Source organism: Melanotaenia boesemani, chromosome 6 (assembly GCF_017639745.1).
Source record: "Melanotaenia boesemani isolate fMelBoe1 chromosome 6, fMelBoe1.pri, whole genome shotgun sequence".
In the NCBI taxonomy this organism is placed as follows: domain Eukaryota; kingdom Metazoa; phylum Chordata; class Actinopteri; order Atheriniformes; family Melanotaeniidae; genus Melanotaenia; species Melanotaenia boesemani.
Genome location: NC_055687.1, coordinates 23,903,748 through 23,924,259, shown reverse-complemented (window position 1 = coordinate 23,924,259; position 20,512 = coordinate 23,903,748). Strand labels below are relative to the sequence as shown.

The window sequence follows — 20,512 nt, the reverse complement described above, 5'->3', positions numbered from 1 at the left end:
GCTTGATTACCACAGGACACTATCCTTCGACTATCTCTAACACCATCGTTTTAACTGATAAAGTTGATGAAGTCCACTCGCTTCAACAAATCCGCACATAGCAGTGACATCAACGTAAATATTGTGCTTCCTCCTGTCTCAAGCAAAACTCCTGCCTCATAAAAGCTTTTTTCTTTTGTTTGTGCTCAGTTAACCTGACTTGTTTGCTATTGTCTCATTACTAATGCTGTTTAGGAGCCTTTATATTAATTTCGGTTGGACAGAATAGGAATCCTAGCGTTTTGTTCTGCAGATGTATTTATACATTAAGCAAGAGTCCAGAGACCTCATTTGACTCTAATGCTTGGGCTGATGCCATTATAGTTGACATGGTAACAGAGTTGTGATGATGACAGAGATTAATCACGTAGTATCCTTGGTCATGCCTGACTTGTGTGGTAAATGATACATTACTGCCTCATTACTAGAGTTGCTTCAGGGGAGACCATGTTGATGCTGACACAATATCCTGGGCATGTTCTGATCAGATAAGATAAAGCCAGACGCCAGTGTTAATAATTTGAAAACCTGCCGAGTAAACCCTTTCGATAACAAAACAGGACGTGTCCCACCTATTCAGGAGTAAATTAATGTCATAATAACAGAGAAGACAGTTTACAGTTTGGGAATAGTGTAATCAGGTATTGAGAGTTGCACTCAAAATGGGCAACTTGAGCAAAACTTTAAATATCTTCAAGCATATTTCTAGACGACTGGGGTACAATGTTGGTATCACCAGATACAATCGAACAGGCTGACTTCACACCAAAGACCTGAGATGTTTTTGATTTATGCCAGCCAAGTTAAAAACTTAAAACTGTCCACTGAAACCTTTTTTTCTTGTTTATTCAGCCTCCAAAGAAGCAAAACATGACAGTGAACAAAAGGGTGTCAAACCATCAGCTTTCAGTGTCAGTTACTGACTTTGCCTGACTTTAATGTTTGTTGGTAAAATTATGCATATATTGCTTTAATGTCCTCTTGCCAATTACACATAACCAGTTGAAGTGGCATCACTAGCTTTGAGAAGCAAGGCAAATATATTTGCATAGCACATTTTAACAGCAGGGTGAGTCAAAGTACTTTACAGAATACAAGAAGCATAATTTAGCATTAAAAACAAAAGAAAAAAGAAAAAAAACATTGGATAAAACAGTATTAAAACACGATCAAGTTTAAAAATTCAAGCTTGAAAGAAACAGATGAAGATTTGGACTTAAATAAAAACTATTGAGGACAGCAGAGAACAGGTGGGTCTTTAACCTGGATTTAAATAAACTGAGTGTTTCAGCTGATCTGAGGCTTTCTGGGAGTTTGTTCCAGACATGTGGATTCCTACTCTGGGAACTGATAAGAAACTGGAACCAGTTTACCTGAGGGTTCTGATAGGTTCATACTGGGTGCATTCCATTCAGAGCTTTATAGACCAGCAGCAGAACTTTAAAGTCTATTCTCTAACGGACCAGCAGCCAGTGTAAAGACCCCAGAGCTGGACTGATGTGGTCCACTTTCTTGGTTTTAGTGAGGACTCAAGCAGCAGAGTTCTGAAAAAGCTGCAGGTGTCTAATTGATTTTTTAGGCCTGTGAAGACACTGTTACAATAATCAAGCCAACTAAACTAAACAGAAGAGGCCCCAGGATGGAAGCTTGGGGAACTCTACATGTAATTCTTGTCTGCTCAGATGTAAAGTTACCTATTGACACAAAGTACTTTCTATTCTCTAAATAGGATTTAAACCAGTGTAGTGCAGTACCAAAGAGGCCCATCCAGTTCTCCAGTCGTTTAACAATATATTGTGGTCAACTGTATGAAACGCAGCACTGAGGTCCAGTAAAACTAAGACTGAGATTTGTGCATTGTCTGTATTCAATATATGTCATTAATAACTTTGGTCAGAGCAGTCTCAGTGCTGTTATGCTGTCTAAAACCTGACTAGAAGACACTATAGCATTATTATATGCTATAATTATATATTATTATTATTATTATATTGTTTTTTGTTAAGAAGTCTTTTTAACTAATAAAAAAAAACTGCTTTTTCAATGATCTTACTTAGAAAGGAAGGTTTGAGACTGGCCTGTAGTTGCTCATTAGTGTCTTGTCTAGATCCCTTTTTAGCAGAGGTTTGATTACAGCTGATTTTAGAAGCTCTGGGAAGATGCCCGAAATTAATGACAAGTCACTTTGAGAATACAGAAAGAAACAATACCTTCAATTCCAATTTACCAAAAATTGATGTATGCAAAAGCACTACTGTACTTTGTAAGACCTGAAGCTTTGCTTTCACTAACAATATCAGCTCTACTGTTTGTACAGAGATGGAGCTTTAATTTTAATATATTTGCGTAAACCGTTTCAATCAACTGAATGAGATGTGCCACTGTTTCTTTTACCTAAAGTTCTTTGTGGTATAAAGTGGAAATCAGTTGGAGTCCAGTCATGTTAGCATCTTTCATAACCACAGGTAGTCAATAAGACATACAGTAATCATTTAGACATGAACAGACCTGCAGGTTTTTGGAAGCGATGTGTCAGTATTGCCTCTGATGGGAAATGGAAAATATGATATCCTTTCCAGTAAAATCTGATTCTCAACCTTTTTTGTAAGGCCAGTTTCAGAGCATAACATAATACGTTAATACCCTGGAATTTCTCTCAAGTTTAGCTTCCTTTAATTCCTTAAAATGACAAATTGTACTCTAGATCTCATCTAATTTTAACTCATTTTTAGATGCATCTCAGGAATTGTAGTTTATTATACCAATATTTTTTCCCTTTTATTTTATCTTTTTTTTAGACAAGTTTTAATTTACATTAAATTTTGACTTATTTAAATTTATGCCTGTAAAAAAATGCGTCATTTATTTAGCCACAGAGGACATCATGTTATCTGTTAAGAGTATTAACCTCGAAAGAAAAACATGGTGTGAAGTGAAATTATTGCTTTGCACTTAAATATTGAATTCTTCTAATTAAAACTAGAAATAAGGAGTTATGTATTTAGTAAGATGCCCACATAGTTTCCTTCACTGTGCAAATTTTTTTTCTTTTTTTTTTTTTTAGACTAAAACAGAAACAAGAAAATAAGAGTGTGCATTTTACTCCTGTGGTTTTATGAGTTTGCTCAAAACCAGCAGGACTCACACCTGAAATTCCACCTTCAACCCCTCCATGTCAGTTTTCCTGTTTCTCCCTTTATCTCTACCCCTCCCATTCCCTTCTTCTCCTTTTCCAAATTCACTTTTTGCACATATTTTTATCTCCTTCTCCTGACCACTTTCACCTTTTCATCATATCTTCCTGATCTAGCATTCTTTGTTTTCAGCTCCAAATGAGTTGCAGACCTTCACATCATGGAGGTCTGCGTATTCGTTTGACACGAACCATATGTTGGTGGTTTGCATGTTTTTACAGGCTGCAAACAAAATGTGGAAAAGTAGATGCTAAGTTGACAAAGTTAAGAACATTTCTTTAAATTGACTAGAACAGCTTGGCATTAGGAGAACGCTAAGAAACTCTGAAAGTACCTCATCAAGTGTCTTGGATAGAGTCAATATTGACCATATTTGTGTGGTGTCTGGCTATTAATAGGAGAAACTCCTGCCATATAAGGTTAGAGAGTTTGGGTTATTCTGGTTTGGCTTGATTTTATTTCATAATATCAATTATAGGTCTCTCCTGCCAAATATGCAAGTCTCAGAAGCTATAGTTTTCCTCCATGATGGACCAACATAAGTGTGTGCGTGTGTGTGTGTGTGTTGTGTGTTGTTTGTGTGTGTGTGTGTTGGTTGGGGGATGCGGTGGGGGGGTGTTTACACAGTGGGCAGCTGCCAGGAGCTACAACTTTCCAGTGAACAGAGAGAGAAACCAAGAGACTGAAAGAAAGAACGAAAGAGAAAGAAAAAGAAAGAAAGGAAGAAAGAAAAAGCCAAGCAGAAATATTGTAGTGCTCAACTCCCACAGTCTGAGCTTGTCTACCCGGACTTCTAATGCTCAGATAACATTAGCCTGATAGTGAAGTGTGTGTGGAAAACTAAAGCCTGTAGTCATTTGGAGTTTGATCCAGCTGCAGCAGAGCATCGCTTTGTAATCCTCTTGGGAGAAGTAGGATTTATCTGTTTTGCGTTGTTGGTATGATTTGAAGTTGTTCGTGTTGACCTTCAGTAGGGCGTCTGTGCTGAGTGCTGCTGGGGCATCATTATTCTAGTGGCTGCTTTATTCTCCGAAAAGTGCTTGAGAGGATACACACTGGTGCAGTTGGGTTGGCCTTTTTCAGAGGTAAAGTATGGCCTCATCAACATGTTTCTCTGTCTCAGACTTTTCTGAATGTTGTTGCTTGCAAAGATTTAATGCTGTCTTTACATCTTAAGCTAAATAGAGTGGAGACTGATATTCAGTGTAATTAATAATGGCTGATATAAAGTAGGTGCCACTGGCATAATGGGTTAAATTTTAATTCTAAGCTTTACATTTAACTTTTTGCACTGGAAAGGGTCAGAATTGTTCTAAACATAAAAAAACAAAGTTTTACAATAATAAAATGAATAACTTAATAGTTTTATAGTTGAAATAAGAATATTCAGCTTTCAAAACTTCGTATCTTCGCAGGATTTTAACTTGTAGTACCCAAATTTTAATTTTGAATGGAGTTAATACACATCACTCATATCCAGAATAAATCTGAAATTCTTCATAAAAGGTGTCTGCTACAGATCTAGTTAAATATATATATATATATATATATATATATATATATATATATATATATATATATATATATATATAGAGAAATTAAGAACAGAGCTGAAACAGAACAAGAAGCATAACCAGAAAAGCAAACAAAAACAAGGTGCAAACAAGGGAGAAATTGCCGATTGATGATGTCACAGGTACTACGGGGAGGTTATGTCCAGGTGGAGATGCTTTATTATTTGTGAGAAATGTCCCACTTACAAGTTTGGAAACACCAATTCACTCAGAAAGTATGGTTATCTGTTATTTGAGTGGTACTATTTGTTAACCAGTTTGTCTGATGTAGGAAGGAAATTGATATTAAGAAATGGTGTTCTGTTAAAATAAAGAGCCCATGTGATCATTTTAGTGGTACTTGTGGCAACAAATAGTAGGATGTGCTACTCAGATTGTTTGTATTAATTGTAAAGGTTAAAAGTAACCAGAGTGGTTTGCAGATTTTCATTTGTGGTTCAGCTGACGTGAGACTCCTGGCAGACAGACAGATGGGGAGTGTGAAGTGTTGTAACTTATGGTTGAGCAGCGTGAGTAAATAGGAAAGGTGAGGTATGAGTAGTCAGCTGGGTTATCCAAGATGCAGAGTGTACGTATGCGCAATGTTTTCTTACTTTATTTAGGTTGTAATGTGTTAAGTGAAATCAGTGTATGATTGTGGATTTGATAAGCTGTAATTTGGGTTTATTGGATTTTTAAGACATGTTTTTCTAAAAGTTGTAAATCAATTTAGTCAGTTTTTTTCACATCCTTGTAATGATCCTAGGAAATCATTGTCTGTTTTTCATTAGAAATACTTTTGAATTATTTTCTCTTCAGAAGTGGCCACAAGTTTAAGTTGATGGATTGAGGGCGGTTGCGTAATGGCATTTAATGTGCTTAATGTTTCTCCTGTTAAAACGTCTTTCCACTGTGAATATGGAGGGACGCTATTGTTAATACTGATAATTTACTATTGAAGGGTTTTGGAGGAATTGGAGGGAATTTATTTGGTGATTTGGGGTGTCTACAAATTTTTGTTTATTGCCAAGCTATCAGAGATGCTGTGAATGAGTTTTTAAGCTGATTGCTTAAAATCAGCTTGGCCTCCACAGCGTCTCGATGTCTGCAAAGTAGATCATTTGATTCATGTTTTTTTTAAGGTGTTTGACTGTATTTTTCAGAACAGGCCAATTTATAATCCCCCAAAGTTTTTTTTTACTGAAAACATTATCAACCTTCAAAGGGGAAATATTCGTTTTTTTTCTTTCTGTGAAGATGGCTTACTCTGCTTACCTCTCACATGCTATGATATTATGTTTTGCCCAAAACAGGGCTCATGTTCTCCTACAGCCATCTTGTTCATTGCTGCATAGCTCTGCTTTTAGGATTCATGAAAGGTTGAGGTAAATGAGCAGATAATCCACACCGTTGCTGTTCTTGAACCTGTTGCAGAAAATCTTAAAGCTGTGCAGTCAGCCCATCCTGGGTAAATAAACTAAGGAGGCCTTGTTGTTCCAGGTGCTGCTGTGGTGTGGGCGAGGGGAGGAAACGGTGTGTGTTGATCCTGCCAGGTGCTGATGGTATCATCATCACATGTTCATGTGTGATGTATGTGTTGTTATAAAGCGAGATTGGGCTACTGGTTACAATTTGACTTTTTTTTTTACCTAAATATACATTTTATATAAATTCTACAGAAAGAAAATCACTCAGCTGTTATGCTGTTAAAACAGAAAACTTACTTATGGCTTATGGTCTTATTGTCTTTTAACACATATTATTTAGTTTTATTTATTCATTTGGAAATAAATTTGTAAACACATGTATACACAAATTCTATAAATGGGAGAAATTATGTTTAAAATCTAACAAGGCTTTAAAAAAATCTAAATGACTTTCATGATATGACAATCTGTGTTGAAGGGGACACAATGAATTGCAAATACTGTTTCTGTATTAATAGTATTCATATTAATCTACTTGACAATCACTGCACATTGATCTATGTTGAAGGCACCATTGAAGGTGTTGACAGTAGTGGAAAAAGGCCATGTTAACTATGTGATCTTGGTTTACATTTGTGAATGACCATGTGTTGTGATGGTAAAAACAACCGGACAGAAGACTGACTTGGACAGGTGCAAGGACACACAAACGCTCAGCAGGAGACAACAGAACAGGAGGGCAGCGATGTTACTAGAAATAACTCACCCTTGTTGAGTGTAGAATGAGTGTGTAAATGCTGGATTGCTCGACAGAGCACTGCTCTGTTTCTTGTGGGACCAGCAGCTCCTCACAATCGTCTCCTTCCTCTGGAATTCAGGGTTTGCTTTGATTAAGCCTCAGTTTTTCCTGGGAACTGGTCAGTATGAGTATATTTTTCTTTTAAAAAATTCAGCTTGGTATCATTGGCTACACATGACCTAAAAATACAGGGTCATGGGCGTCTGATGTTGCTTAATGTCGGCATGATTGAGTTTGATTTGCATATTAATCAAAGATTTACTGCTGTAGTTTTTGTTAGTTTGTCTGTAATCACAGCATGAACAGTGAGTATTAGTGTCTCAACGTGAATCATGAATTTTCAGTTGATGTTGCCTCACAACACAACAGGCATTCCAGACTACAGCAAGGTGACTAGAGAGATCCAATTTTTGTTTCTGAAGCATCTCAAACTAACCTGTTGACAGTGGTTTGAAATGCTTTGTTTATTGTAGGTGGCCCTCTGAATGTTAATGGGAGTATTTTGAGTCTTCAGGGAGAAACAGTTGTAGTCAGAGACAGCAATAACTCATTTAATAATGAAATGGGATTTAATTGTGTAATAGTTTATGTTTTGACTCTGTTGTACAGTGTGTGAGGAAAGCTCTGTATGCAAAGGTTTTAATGGGTGCAGCACACTGTAATGAAACTGACACAGAGAACAGGGTGTGTTTTTATAATGGGGTTATCATACCATTAGCTTGTTTAGAAAGAACATACTGTTATGGATAAACCAAGGGTGTTTTCTGTATCAGCATATAGCACTTATACATAAAGTTCACTCTTCATGGGACTGGACAGAAGATATGGGGACTCATGGAAGTCATACAGTCTTTATTGTATATAATAAATAAGGTATCATCCTCTGATTAACTGCAGGACATGTCCTGTCTGTACAATCAGCAGAGATGGACCTGTGCTGTGGCACAATACTGTGTAGGACAAAATGTGGTTTAATGGTTTTTATGTAATTTTTTTTAATCAAAAGGAAAAAAAAGAAGATATTTTTTTCTCTGATTTGTTTTTAGCACAATATTAGAGGAGGAGAAGGTCCAGCAGAAAGAGAGGAACAGGATGGAGATGAGGAGACAGGTCACTGTTTCCTGGGACTCTGGAGGGTCTGATGAAGCACCACCAAAAGTAAGACACAACTACAACACTTCACACAAGTGTTTGTTTGTGTTGTGTGTGTGTGTGTGGGGGGGGGGGGTTTAAATCTGTTGTGTTTATGCTGTTATGAATGAATCACTCTGGTCTTGCTCTATTTAGGATTCTAGCATTCTAGTATGCTGTGTACCTCATCTCTGTTGTCCACCTTGTTGTGTTACAGATGTTGAATAACAGGTCTTAAACTTGTTTGATACACGGTTTATGCTGTTGTCTTAGGTTTCGCCAGTTCGACTCAGGCTCTTCTTGATCCTGTTGCAGAACTTAAAACTAGAAGCCCTCAGACAGCGCAGACCTCTGCCAAGCCTTCATTATTAGTTTTTTTTTTTACCAGTGATTGTGAGCATTAGTTTTTGAGTTAGAAGCTCTAATGGCAAACTCTCCCCATGGGCACATCAGAACCCGGTGGTCACGTGACCATGAACAGCTTGCTGGTGAAACCAAACCCCGCATCATACCAGCATCCGTGTTGAAGTGTGCAGCTTGCCATAGTTTTAAGTTTTCTCCATTGGTTTAAGATAGAAAATTATCTGATGATACCCACAGTGTCAAGGCTAGAAAAAGATATGAGGCGAAGCTAGTGGCAGTAGGACTGAACGAACACCCTCATGTCTAGCCACCGACACATTGTAGGAGCTGCTAATAAGAAACACCGAGAACTTCACAAAAACCACCAACATACATTTGTTATTGTTACTGTTACCAGGCATTTCATGGTGTTTTTGGCATCTATACCGAAACAACCACAAATTTAAAAAAGTAATAATAAATTTTTTACTTACGAGTCACAAAATGATCTGAACAAATTGTTGAACATTTCAAAGCACTCGAAGGTCGTCAGCATTAACAAGCTTGACCGCTAACCAGTTATCACATCTTTCTGGGCTTCTGTGTCTTTTCTGTAATTCAAACAACAATGTTTATGGCAGCCCACCACAACAAAACTTTTCAGTATATGTCAAGGAAACTACGAAAATGAAAGAAAAAATCTGAGGATTGAGGCTGAAAATCAATATTGTTAGGCTTAAAAACCATTTGTTGTTAATTTTCATCATCAAGACTTAAGGAAGACTTTGACAAACACACTTCATTTCGGGCATGACAACGTTTCGAATCCAGATCTGTTCAAACCAGAATCTGTCCCAAAAAAATGAAGTTGAGCAGCAAAATGAACCACTGTAAGAAATACTCCAACAGAGCATCTCTCTTTGATAAATATCTTCATTACCTGCAGATTATGTTGTTATTAATTTCCTCACCATGTATAATTCTTTCTGTTTATATGAGGTGCATAAAATGCCATTTGGACAAAACAAACTACAGGTTGCTGATTAAAATGTTTTGTGAGCCAGAATACTGGGTGAATTAAGTTCCTTTAAATACTTGAACCTTCAAATATAAGCATTTTACAACTTTGAGTGAGTTTAAGGTGATAACACCTTGTGTTAACACTGCATATAAGTCAGAGGACAGGGAAAAACATGCTTTGAGCCTTTTAAATTTTGGTAATAATTTGACTTCTTAAGTTGTTTTTTTTTATTATTCCATAAACCTCGCCCCCACCTCAAGTTGTCCTGTTCCACTTCACAGTTTGTTGCCCCAGCTGCTGACCGTGACTTACTGCCATAATTTCCCTGCTGTCAGCATCTCTTAACTGCCTCTTTTGGTTACAACCAAAGCCATATATCTTGATCAGCAGTTCAAGAGACTGAGATGTAGTTTTTAAGCTTTTAGTCATTTAGTTGTCCATGTTTGCACCTAAATTTGCACCAAATCATCACTACATATTCAGATCTGTTCTTCAGGCTCATTAACTACATGGCTTGGGGTTTTGTCATATTTATTTCTGTCTGTGCTTTGGTTCATCCCTGTCTCTTCCACCTGTCCTCAACACATTTTCGCCTTATATGATACCTTTTTTTTCCCACATGTCCCCTCCTCTGCCTTTGTCTCCCTGTTTGCAGCCCAGCCGCCGTCCCTCCCTGCAGCCTACCTTCAGTCTGGATTGTGTTTCTGCTCCTCCTCCTCATCACTGCCATCAAAACCAGCACTTTGCCTCTCAGCTTTCCCTCTGCATTGGAAACCCTTATTCACCATCTCCTTGCACCTCTTCTCAACCACCCACTCCCTCTCTCTGCTCACCACTTTTGAAATTTCCCCATCACTTTTCCTCTCCTGCCAGTCCCCAGCCTCACACACCATCTTCTCAAAGCACATCTTATTACAATAGCTCTTTGTCTCAGCACAACACTAAGTTAAATCCTGAATCCAAGCCTTACCCCTCCTTTCTGTTCCAGGCTCAGACTAATGTCTACTCATCACCTCTCACATGTTCAGGCAGCCTGTCCAACAGCAGCTTCCCCCACAAGACAAATCTCCCAACGAATGGCCACATGCTTGGCTCTTCCCAGTCAAACAGCTCCCACACCCATTCCTGGAACTTCTCTCCACTTCTTCCCCAGTCTAGTCCAAACTTTGGCTCACTGCCCTGTAGCATGTCAGTGGTTTGTCCCTACACTCTTCAAAGTGTCCAATCTAAATCAATTTCTAATTCTGGAACACTGCTGTTGCCCAGTTTTCCACCTGACAGCCAGACTAATCCCAGTGCCCGACTCCAACTTGACTCCAACCCCCAGAACCAACACCCTGCTATGCTGTCATGTGGGAGGTCCCCAGTGGTCCCTCCACACACAGAAAACATCCTTCCAATGCTCTCAACCTGTAGTCTGTCCTCAACTGGCTGTCACCTACCCAGCCAAATATCCAGCTTTCCTGTAACCACCACCATGCCAACAACCTGCGCTGAAAGACTCATGTCCACACCTTTGAAGGCAGGTGGCGTGCTGCTAAACTACAGCAAAACAAAACCGATACGTCTTTATCAAAAGATGTAACTTTTTTTTTCTTTTGAGCTTTTAAAAATCCATGTTCCTGAGGATTTTAATCATTTTAATTTCCTTCATGTTATTGGTGATATGATTACGTCATTGGGAAGTTATTAAGTGTAAAATAACGTAAAACTTTCAGATGTATTTATGATAACATCATTGGTAAAAAAATAATGGTTTCTTGATCTTTAATACTTAAAAAAAATGTGTTTATCAGCGGACTGTTCATGACGCTGTCTTTAAACACACCTCATTTATGTCTCATCATACCCGCATTACTGTGGCTTAAGACTTCCTAATGAGATTCAAACATATCTAAACAGGTGAAGCTCAAAAAATTAGAATATCGTGCAAAACGTAATGTATTTTAGTAATTCAAATTAAAAGGGTAAACTAATATATAGAGTCATTACATGCAAAGTGAGATATTTCATCCATTTATCTGTTATAGATTTGATGATTATGGCTTTACAGCTTATGAAAACCCAAAAATCAAAATCTCAGAAAATTAGAATAGTGTGAAAAGGTTCAATGTTGTAGCCTCTAAGTGCCACACTCTACTCAGCTAATTAATCCAAAACACCTGCAAAGGACTCCTGAGCATTTAAATGGTCTCTCAGTCTATTTCAGTAAAATTCACAGTCATGGGGAAGGTTGCTGATCTGACAGTTGTGCAGAAAACCATCATTGACACCCTTCACAAGGGAGGTAAAGTCTCAAAAGGTAATTGCTAAAGAAGTTGGATGCTCTGAAAAAAGCTAAATAAAAGCACATCAATAAAAAGTTGAGTAGACGGGAAAATTGTGGAAGAAAAAGGTGCAGAACCAGCAGGGATGACCACAGCCTGGAGAGGATAGTGAGGAAAAGGACATTCAAAAATGTGGGGGAGCAAACTCTCCTGACTGAACCCCATAGAAAATCTATGAAGCATTGCCAAGAGAAAGATGAGCCACATGAGACAATGCAGACAAGTTGAAGGCCACTACTGAAGCATCCTGGTCTTCCATTACACCCCAGCAGGGCCACAGGCTGATAACGTCCACGCCACATTGAGGCAGTAATTCATGCAAAAGCGGCTCAAACCAAGTACTGAGTTCATATGCATGACTATACTCTTCATATAGTCAAGATTTCTGTATTCAAAATCCTTTTTTTTTTTTATTATTTAATATCTAATTTTCAGAGATTTTGATTTTTGGGTTTTCATAAGCTATTCTATTCTATTCTACAGTCATTTAGCAGACGCTTTTATCCAAAGCGACTTACATTTGAGAGGAAGAACAACACTAAGCTATAAGCTATAAGCTATAAGCCATAATCATCAAAATTATAATGAACAAATGTTTGAAATATCTCACTTTGCATGTAATGAGTCTGTATAATATATTAGTTTCCCTTTTAAGTTAAATTACTGAGATAAATTAAGTTTTGAGCAATATTCAGATTTTTGGAGTTTCACCTGTACACCTTGTACATTTTTTCACAGACTAGTTGTTAAAACTTGTGACATCCAAGTCTTTATTTTACTGGCCAAAATTCAGTGCTCAAAAGAGAAAAAAATGTTGCAACCTTTTTTTTTATCTCTAATATTAATATACCCCATCAAGCACCAACCTCAAACCATCTTCGTGTAGTTTGATTTTTGTGTTTTCTCAGCCTGGTTCAATCAGCATGTTTCTACAACTATCCTGGCAGCATGCGGTGTCTCTCTGGGACGTGCCGTTGAAATGTTCTCTGTCCGTTGTGATTGAATGTGGCTACTTATATTTGCCTGTGTGTGTCAGGCATAGTTCCTTCCTTGGATTATTGCATCCTATTTCTAGCCTGTTCAGGATGCCTGTGATAAACCTTAAATCCGCTGGGCAAACAGTTGGACTCATGTAACAAACATAAAATATCTGAACAGCAGATGATGAGTTTAAAGAACCGAACATTCACGGGAAAGGAAAATTAAAAGTCCTCTGTGCAGCTGTTAGATCAAAATTATGTTAAAGACAAAACCAAAGTGAAATTGTTGAACTGATGCAGCTTTATGTCACACCATCTCTCCACTCTTTAGGTTTTAGGCATGTCAAAGAGGAGAGTTTAATTTACCTTGCAGTATAATTCGGTGTTGTATTAAATCCCAGTAACATATTTGGTTATGAGAATGCCAGGAGTGTTGAATTAAGACAGTGACTATAAATACCCAAAGAGCCAGTTGAAATGTCTGTCACCACTCAGTCTGGTCATACAAACGTCACCTTGAATTAGTCACTGGTTGCTGGCGTACCACCATACAATCTCTACCTATGTACCCAATGGAAAGTATGTAAGCTTTCAAAGTATTTTTTAAAGGAAAAAGGAAGCAACTGTTATAAATCTGATACCAGTGCCAAATGAAATCGGTAATGAAAAATGGTCTGAGTGCAACATGAGTCACTTTCATTCAGTCTTCTGTTTGACTATAAGCTGGACATAGGTTAAATCTTTCCACCAGCCAGAACATAATCCTGCTACAAGTGTCTGTGAGACATTCCTGTTTTAGAGCTATTACTGTATGTTTGCCCTGCACTGCTGCCCTCAGTGGTGATGGATGTGTCTGTGTGGGAGTCAGTGAGCTGTGCCTAGAGTGATACACAAAATAAAAGGAAACCTTAATTACACTGTGCTACACAGCTTTCCTTCAAGGTTCAGTTAGAGTTACGTAGTCTGACTACGTGCCTGTTTTTGGTTCATGTGTTTCACAATGATAGAATAATTTAAAACAAAAGATTTCTATGTACCTTTTCTGTGCTGCTTCGAAATCTTTTCCCTTTTTTTAAATTTATACAACCCAAAGGCAAATTCATACCGTTACATTTTTTTAAGGGTCTTTTGGGATTCGTGTTTCAAAACATTAAAGAAGCAAGTTCTCATTCTCTCCATAAATGTTCATTTATTAGCATTTTAGACAACAACTGAACACCCCAACAGCATTCTGGCACATGTGCCATGTATTGCAACCAGGACACTCCCAGTACTGACCTGGTATTTAAAGATTTAAATTGAAAGCCACTAATGTGTGGGGTCATTTATATTTACATACAGGTATTCACACGGAGGTTTCTCAGTTAGTAAACACTTGTTATATTTCAGTACAACAGTCCAGTCTAATGAACCTCCAGTCAGTGAGTTCTCTCTGTGTGTCTTTCTGTTTTTAAACCGGGTATTTCCTGGGAAGCATCCCACACCAGTGGATGTCTATCGCATAAGGAAGTGAATCTGCTGGTGCAGATTTGATCATCCAAATATGAATAACCCCGGTGTCCTTCCACGTGTGAGCCCGACATGCTGTTTGTCCCCATCGTTTTGTTTCAGTGTGTCTTAACATTCAGAGCTAGTGTACGTCACATCTTCAGTGTTTTTGTCTTGTCTGCTTCTCTTTCTCCCCTCCTTGTTTTTAATCTTTTTGTCCTCTCCTTATCTCCTTCCATTCTTCCTGGTTTGTCTTTGCTTTCTGTTTCCCTCCCTGTGTCTTTGTGCTTGTCTTGCTGTCGGAGGTGTGGTCCAGAGAAAGCTACTATGAGAGACTGTGGAAGGTAGCGGTTGCTGCGCTGGAAGTGATTCCTGTGTTGCATTATTTAGAAAATGTCCCCCATTGTTGAAAGGGAAACTTTGAACACCTTCATCCCAGTCAGCCAACGGAAGAATCAACATTGTGGGTTCACCAAGCACTTCTGTTTTTAGCTAAGAGCACTAGAATAGGATAAAATCAAGTATCAGGCTCACTGTCTCCTTACAAGCTCATTGTATTTGGTTTGCAGCACCCAGCAGAAGCTTATCTTCCTCTGGATTAAATGCCACACGATGGAGAAACTCCCATTTGTTGCACTAATTCTCTCTTTCTGACTGCTCAGCAGCAGTTAGGCCTTTACAGTCTGAAAATGTGCTTGAAAGAGAGGTCTTTGGTGAACATTCAACACTGTTTACACACCTGCATTACATCTAACCAGTGATCAATATAACATTGTGTTCACTCATAATCCATGGGTGGTGTCGTTTTGTAACATAAAAACAGTATTTTGTGCCAGATTGACTAACAGCTTGCTGGACTTGCAGCCCAGTGGGTGTTCCCTGTTTTGACTGACAGCTAACCTGGCCACACAAACAGCTCCTCTGGGTTTGTGTGTTGATTGTTGCAATGTGTTGTCTCGCAAGATTTACGTTACTATTTTTGTTCGTCTTTCTCCCTCTTTTTTCTTACGTCTGTCTTACTTTTCCTTCATCTGTCTGTTTTTCTATCTTTCTGTTACTCTCTCTCTTTTTTTTTTAAACTGTCTCTGTCTACAGCCGAGTAGGCCGGGGTATCCCAGTCCTCGCTCCAGTGAAGGTTTCTATCCCAGTCCCCAGCATCCTGGACACTACCAGGTATGTAAACAACCTGCTCAGTTCTGCTACTTGAATTGTGGTTACTGTAAATCTAGAAATAAGCTCAAGTTGATTTTTTTTTTTTAATAAAAATAATGTGTTTACAGAGAACTTATACTAAAATTATCAAGTGTCTGTCTCTGTCCTCCCTCTGGCATCAGATGGCAGGGTATCCAGGCCCCCACACCCTCCCCTCGGTGCCCAGCGCCTTGTACCCACCACAAGCTGCTGTACTGGACACACACCATGCACACACGCACCCTCGTCACCACGTGCACGCACATTCACATGCGCAGCACCTTCCCCAACCACATGGACCAGACATGGCACTGTGGGGCTCTGTAATGGAGGTAGGGGACCAATTTTACATTAATTCACACACACATGTATACACACACTGGTAAAACTGGTTGATTTATTTCTTTTTTTCTTGTACTGCACAAAATTAACAGTTAATATTCAGCAAACAGTGAAAAATATCTACTCAAAAGTCACTGTCTGCATACAAATTTACTTAAAAAAAACTACCAAATTATATATATTCTGGAATAAATCAAAACCCCATTGCCATTCATTATTTTTAGTCTGAGTGTGTCCACCATATCATTTCATCCTCTCATCAGTCTGGTGTATGTGACTGTTTGTCTTCACGTCTTGTCTGCGAGTGTGTGCATGTTTCTCTTCATTTGTACGTGTTTATGTATTTCTCTGTGTTGGTGCGCATGTCTGTCACGTTCTGCTTGTCTTTTGTTGCACTTTTGTTTGCGTGTGTGCGTAGGACGTGGCAGTAGACATGCAGCAGTGTGTAGGCCAGCAGGGTCTGTTAATGGAGGAACAACTGATGATACAACAGCATCAGATGGAGGAAGATCAGAGGTGGCTGGAAGAGGAGGAGAGGCTGCTGGTAACACACACACAGCAGAAAGTGAACTCATGCACAGCTGACATATGCACCACACTAAAGGCTGCATCAGTACATTTAACTGCAGCTTCAGTCTGGTTCACTTAATACAGGCACAAGTAGCACAACTGACATGAAATTAAGTTTATAGCTTTGCTGAGTTTCCAGACTTAAAAATGACATTTTCTATTTTTTTCACCACATCAGGATGAGTTTAATTATCAAATAAGCAAACATATTTGAAAAATAAACAGCATTTTCACTTAATTTGGAACATTTCTATGCACAAGTACACAAATAAGATCCATACGCTCTTTTATACTCGTGGTCTTGATGTCTATTTATTTATTCATTTGCTGTGATGTGCATGCTCCATCATAATCACTCAGTGCATGTTGTCCTTTTATTTTGTGTTTATATAATTATGCATTTAAGGGTCATCAGTGTGTCAGTATAATAAATTATACTCAAAACAAGAAAAAGCAAAGTCATTTTAAAATTTTGAAAAACCAACAATAAGAACTGCATTTCCACAAGCAGCACAGAGAATAATGAAAATTTATTAAACAGGTTTGATGTTGAAATATTCACTAATTTGGTGACAAAATCCAACAGTGGTTTTCTAAAATTAATCAGATCTATTCCAAGTATACTGTCACTCTGCAGCATGTGGTTGTTGGTTAAGATGATTTACTAAATTATTAATTTACTATTTTCACATAAGTTAGCCAAACAGTGTCATATTTTAATGAAAGCCGGCAGGAATGTCTGAACATCACTAAATCCTCAATTAACTTTTTCTTTAAGTTCCTCTTCTAGTGCAAGGATATTTACAAAAGCCGAGAGCAGCCGGGCTTACATGTTTTATTGTTTTAACACTTTTTCTCAAGATAACAAGATAATTTATCTTGAGAAAACAAAGTTTGTTGCTACTGTGTGCCATGACTTCACCAAAAGCACACCTTCTTTAGTATTTCTGTGCGTATTACATGCCTCCTCCATGTTTACTAACCCCATGTCTTGTAGGAACTATGAATACATATAATTAATATAACACTAAGATTGGCTAGATTTTTTTCCCCAGTTTGGTGAACTCTGAACAGGATTCTTTCAGTGGCAGCTCACTTCCTTTTACTGCTTACACAGTCAAGCCCCCTGCTAAGATTCATGAGCACACATTCTTGTTTTGTACAACTTTACCAGCTTCAGATTCCTCCTGAATGAACTCCTGTTGGAGCCTCTGTCATATAAAATGTGCACAAAAGTTATTTTCCTTCTCCTGCTTTTCACTTTTTGTTTTTTAAAAGATGTTACAATGAGTTCAGTCTTTTCTTTTACACCAAGAGCAACTGAAAAAATGATTCAGTGGAAATTTGCTTGCTTGTTTGGTAAAAACTAAGATACAAAAAGTAAAAAAGTAAGAAAAAAGGATTGGAAGCCATCTGAGAGATTAACTGTGTATTATTTAGGATAGATAGACCCACTGACAGAGAGAGGTTTGGCAGGAGGGGGGAGCATTTCATGTTTCATGCATTTTTCTGTGAACGGTGATAGAAGTAGTTGTCTGGATTTTTTTTTTTTTTTTTTTGTTTTTTTTTTTTTCTTTTTGCTCAAGAATTTTATTGCGAGTGTGTGTGTGTGAGTTTGTACGCAGGTGTGGCCTGTGTGAATTCCAGGCTTAATGATAGGCTTACAGACTCTGACAGCCCAGTCAACAGTCTGTCTTTGACCCATAACCACTAACCGACAACACACAAGATCACTGAAAAACTGAGGAGGCATTAAGTGTGTATATGTGTGTGAGCATGCACATGTGAAAGTGTTTGTTATAGGCTGGCTGGTTTTTATAACAACTTTACTTCAGTGTGAAGGGGAGGAGAAAGGCAGGAGGGTTTGGGAAAGAAGGCTAGACATGCTCGCTTACTGACAGCTCGTTGGCAGCGCTCTCCATCCGTTCTCCCTCCTCCCTCTCTCCTTTCCCTCTCTCCTTCCCTCTCTCCGTGTGTCAGAGTCAGATATAAGTGTGCTGGAGGCAGGAAGCTGGAGTGGAATCTCAATTCTTCTCTTGATGAAGCTGCTGGCACAGACAAGGATACAGACCGATAGGGAGACATTTACATGGTCTCAGAGGCAGATAGGTTCTGTAAGATCACAAGATAATTATCAAGGCACAACACCTCCAGCATCAAGGGCACAAACTTTCCATCAGGAAACTTTTGATGAACTCAATGGCAATGCTGGTCTTCAAGTCATGTCTTGGAAAACTGGTATGTGTGGGTGGGTGCGTGAAAGGGCAGCTAATAATTGGTCTGGGTGTGTTGCATGTGTAGAGGAGACTATGATTCTGGCTTTGTTTGGAAGTATTTAAGAATAAATACTCATGGATGATTCCTTATGTGCTGGATCTTCTAGATCCTGTATTTTCTGGTCTGTTAAGTTACAGAAGTGTAAAGTGTAAAAAGTAGTTAAGAGATTAAAGATTTAAATGAAAGTTTGCACACTATACCTCACAAATCTGACTAAAACAGAGGATAGTGAGCTGACAGTAGACCCTAAAATGCTTTATCCCACCAAAGAAAATCTAGGTTGCAGGTAAAAATCTTGTGTAATGATTTAGAAGATCCTACTGGTTGCCGTTTTTATTAAGAGTACAACCAGCTCTGAATGTGACTGCTGTTGATATATCGAGATCTATGTTTGGTGACTGTATGTGATTGTTTTAGAAACCAGACACAAGAAGCTCTAGAGGGAGTCTGGACAGAGAAGAGAGTGGACTCCAACCCCCGGTAAGTAACTTTTTAAAACATATTTTTTACTTATTAGTAGCTGTTTTCTATCCATCTCAGCATCAGTTATCCATATCCAATGACAAAATAAGTGTTAAATGAAAGTTAAACTGTCCAGCTGGGCCGAACTGTTACTTTCCAACTTTCACTGTCAGAGTCACGACCATTTGCGACAGTTTTTCTGAACTGTTTGTGTTTTTAAGAAAGGAGGATGTCTGATAAGGACAAATGTTGACTGAATTCCATGTCCTGAATGGAGTCCCAGCATTTGGCCGCTGCATGTGTTTGTTTTGATTTCGAGCTAAGAGGATCAATCCAGGGAGAGGAAGTGACCTCTTGGGGGTGGGGTCAGCAATGCAGGGTCAATGAATTCTCACAGCATCACTGGATATTAATAGAAGCCTTTTAGAAAAGAAGAAAATGGTCTCCTGTCGTCTTTCTGCTTCAATGTTGTCGTAGTGTGGTCAGTAGTTTACTAGTCTCTGTCTTCCTCTGACATAGTAAAAACTTCAAGGGTGTGAAAAGCTTAATTACAGGAAAATATGGTGGATCTAGTCTCACAAGAAATTATCTATAAGTATGAGTCTCACACCTCAAGAAGCTTCTCTGTTTTTTGTTTTTTTCCCTCACATGCTAGCCACTGTTGATTGCAATAAGATTACTGGCATAACTCGGGGAGCAAACTTTTATCGTCTCATTTAGTCAAAAACTGAATCTCTATGTTTTTTGGGCTGTTATTTGGCAAAACTATAATTATTCAGTTTTTTCAAAAATTTTTTACCAAACCATAAATTGCTTTTATTGTAGGAGTTTCTTGGCTGTGTCATTTATAAAAAAAAAAATTAACAAATCAAGCCACATCACTTTTTAAATTGTGCACTGTGATATTACTGAAATTATTTGCACTACTTTACAAAACACGCTGGTGGTTACATGCTACAACAGCCTTATGGCTGGAAAAACTTCACTTCTCCCCACTATGATGAGCTTTTTAAATTCATTACTTCTTGAAGCCTTTCTACTTTTGTTGTTTATTGATCCTGGATCTTCATTCTGAGGTCGAGCATAGCTTTAGTGCAACTTTTTCCCAGATTTGGAGTCATGCTGATGTATGTTATTTTCCTGATGCCAGTAGAAGTTGTAGCAGTCTGAAGTTGCCACAGGCCAGATATTTCTGTCTCTGTAATTCATCTCTGTGCTTGTCCTCCTCCCATTGAATGGTTGTGGTTTGTGGTGGGAAAATCTCCCTAGTTTGTGTGTGTGCATGCATGTGTGTGTGCACACAAATTGCTGTAGTGGAGTATTTTTGGGTGTCATGGCTGTCAGACCACAACACTTCGATGGCACCAAA

At 38.4% G+C, this 20,512-nt stretch overlaps 1 protein-coding gene across 10 annotated transcripts in view; it reads left to right on the top strand.

The window, feature by feature from the left end:
• The window catches only part of LOC121641085 (focal adhesion kinase 1-like), a 62,177-nt gene that overhangs the window by 35,672 nt on the left and 5,993 nt on the right, over window positions 1-20,512 (top strand). For 9 of the 10 annotated variants that reach the window (XM_041986986.1, XM_041986985.1, XM_041986988.1 and 6 more), the window contains 5 exons: window positions 8,059-8,170; window positions 15,397-15,474; window positions 15,636-15,824; window positions 16,253-16,378; window positions 19,099-19,161. In XM_041986986.1, coding sequence (XP_041842920.1) covers window positions 8,059-8,170; window positions 15,397-15,474; window positions 15,636-15,824; window positions 16,253-16,378; window positions 19,099-19,161 — 568 coding nt within the window. The remainder of the gene's footprint in view (window positions 1-8,058; window positions 8,171-15,396; window positions 15,475-15,635; window positions 15,825-16,252; window positions 16,379-19,098; window positions 19,162-20,512) is intronic. The other variant, XM_041986987.1, reaches the window with a different exon arrangement.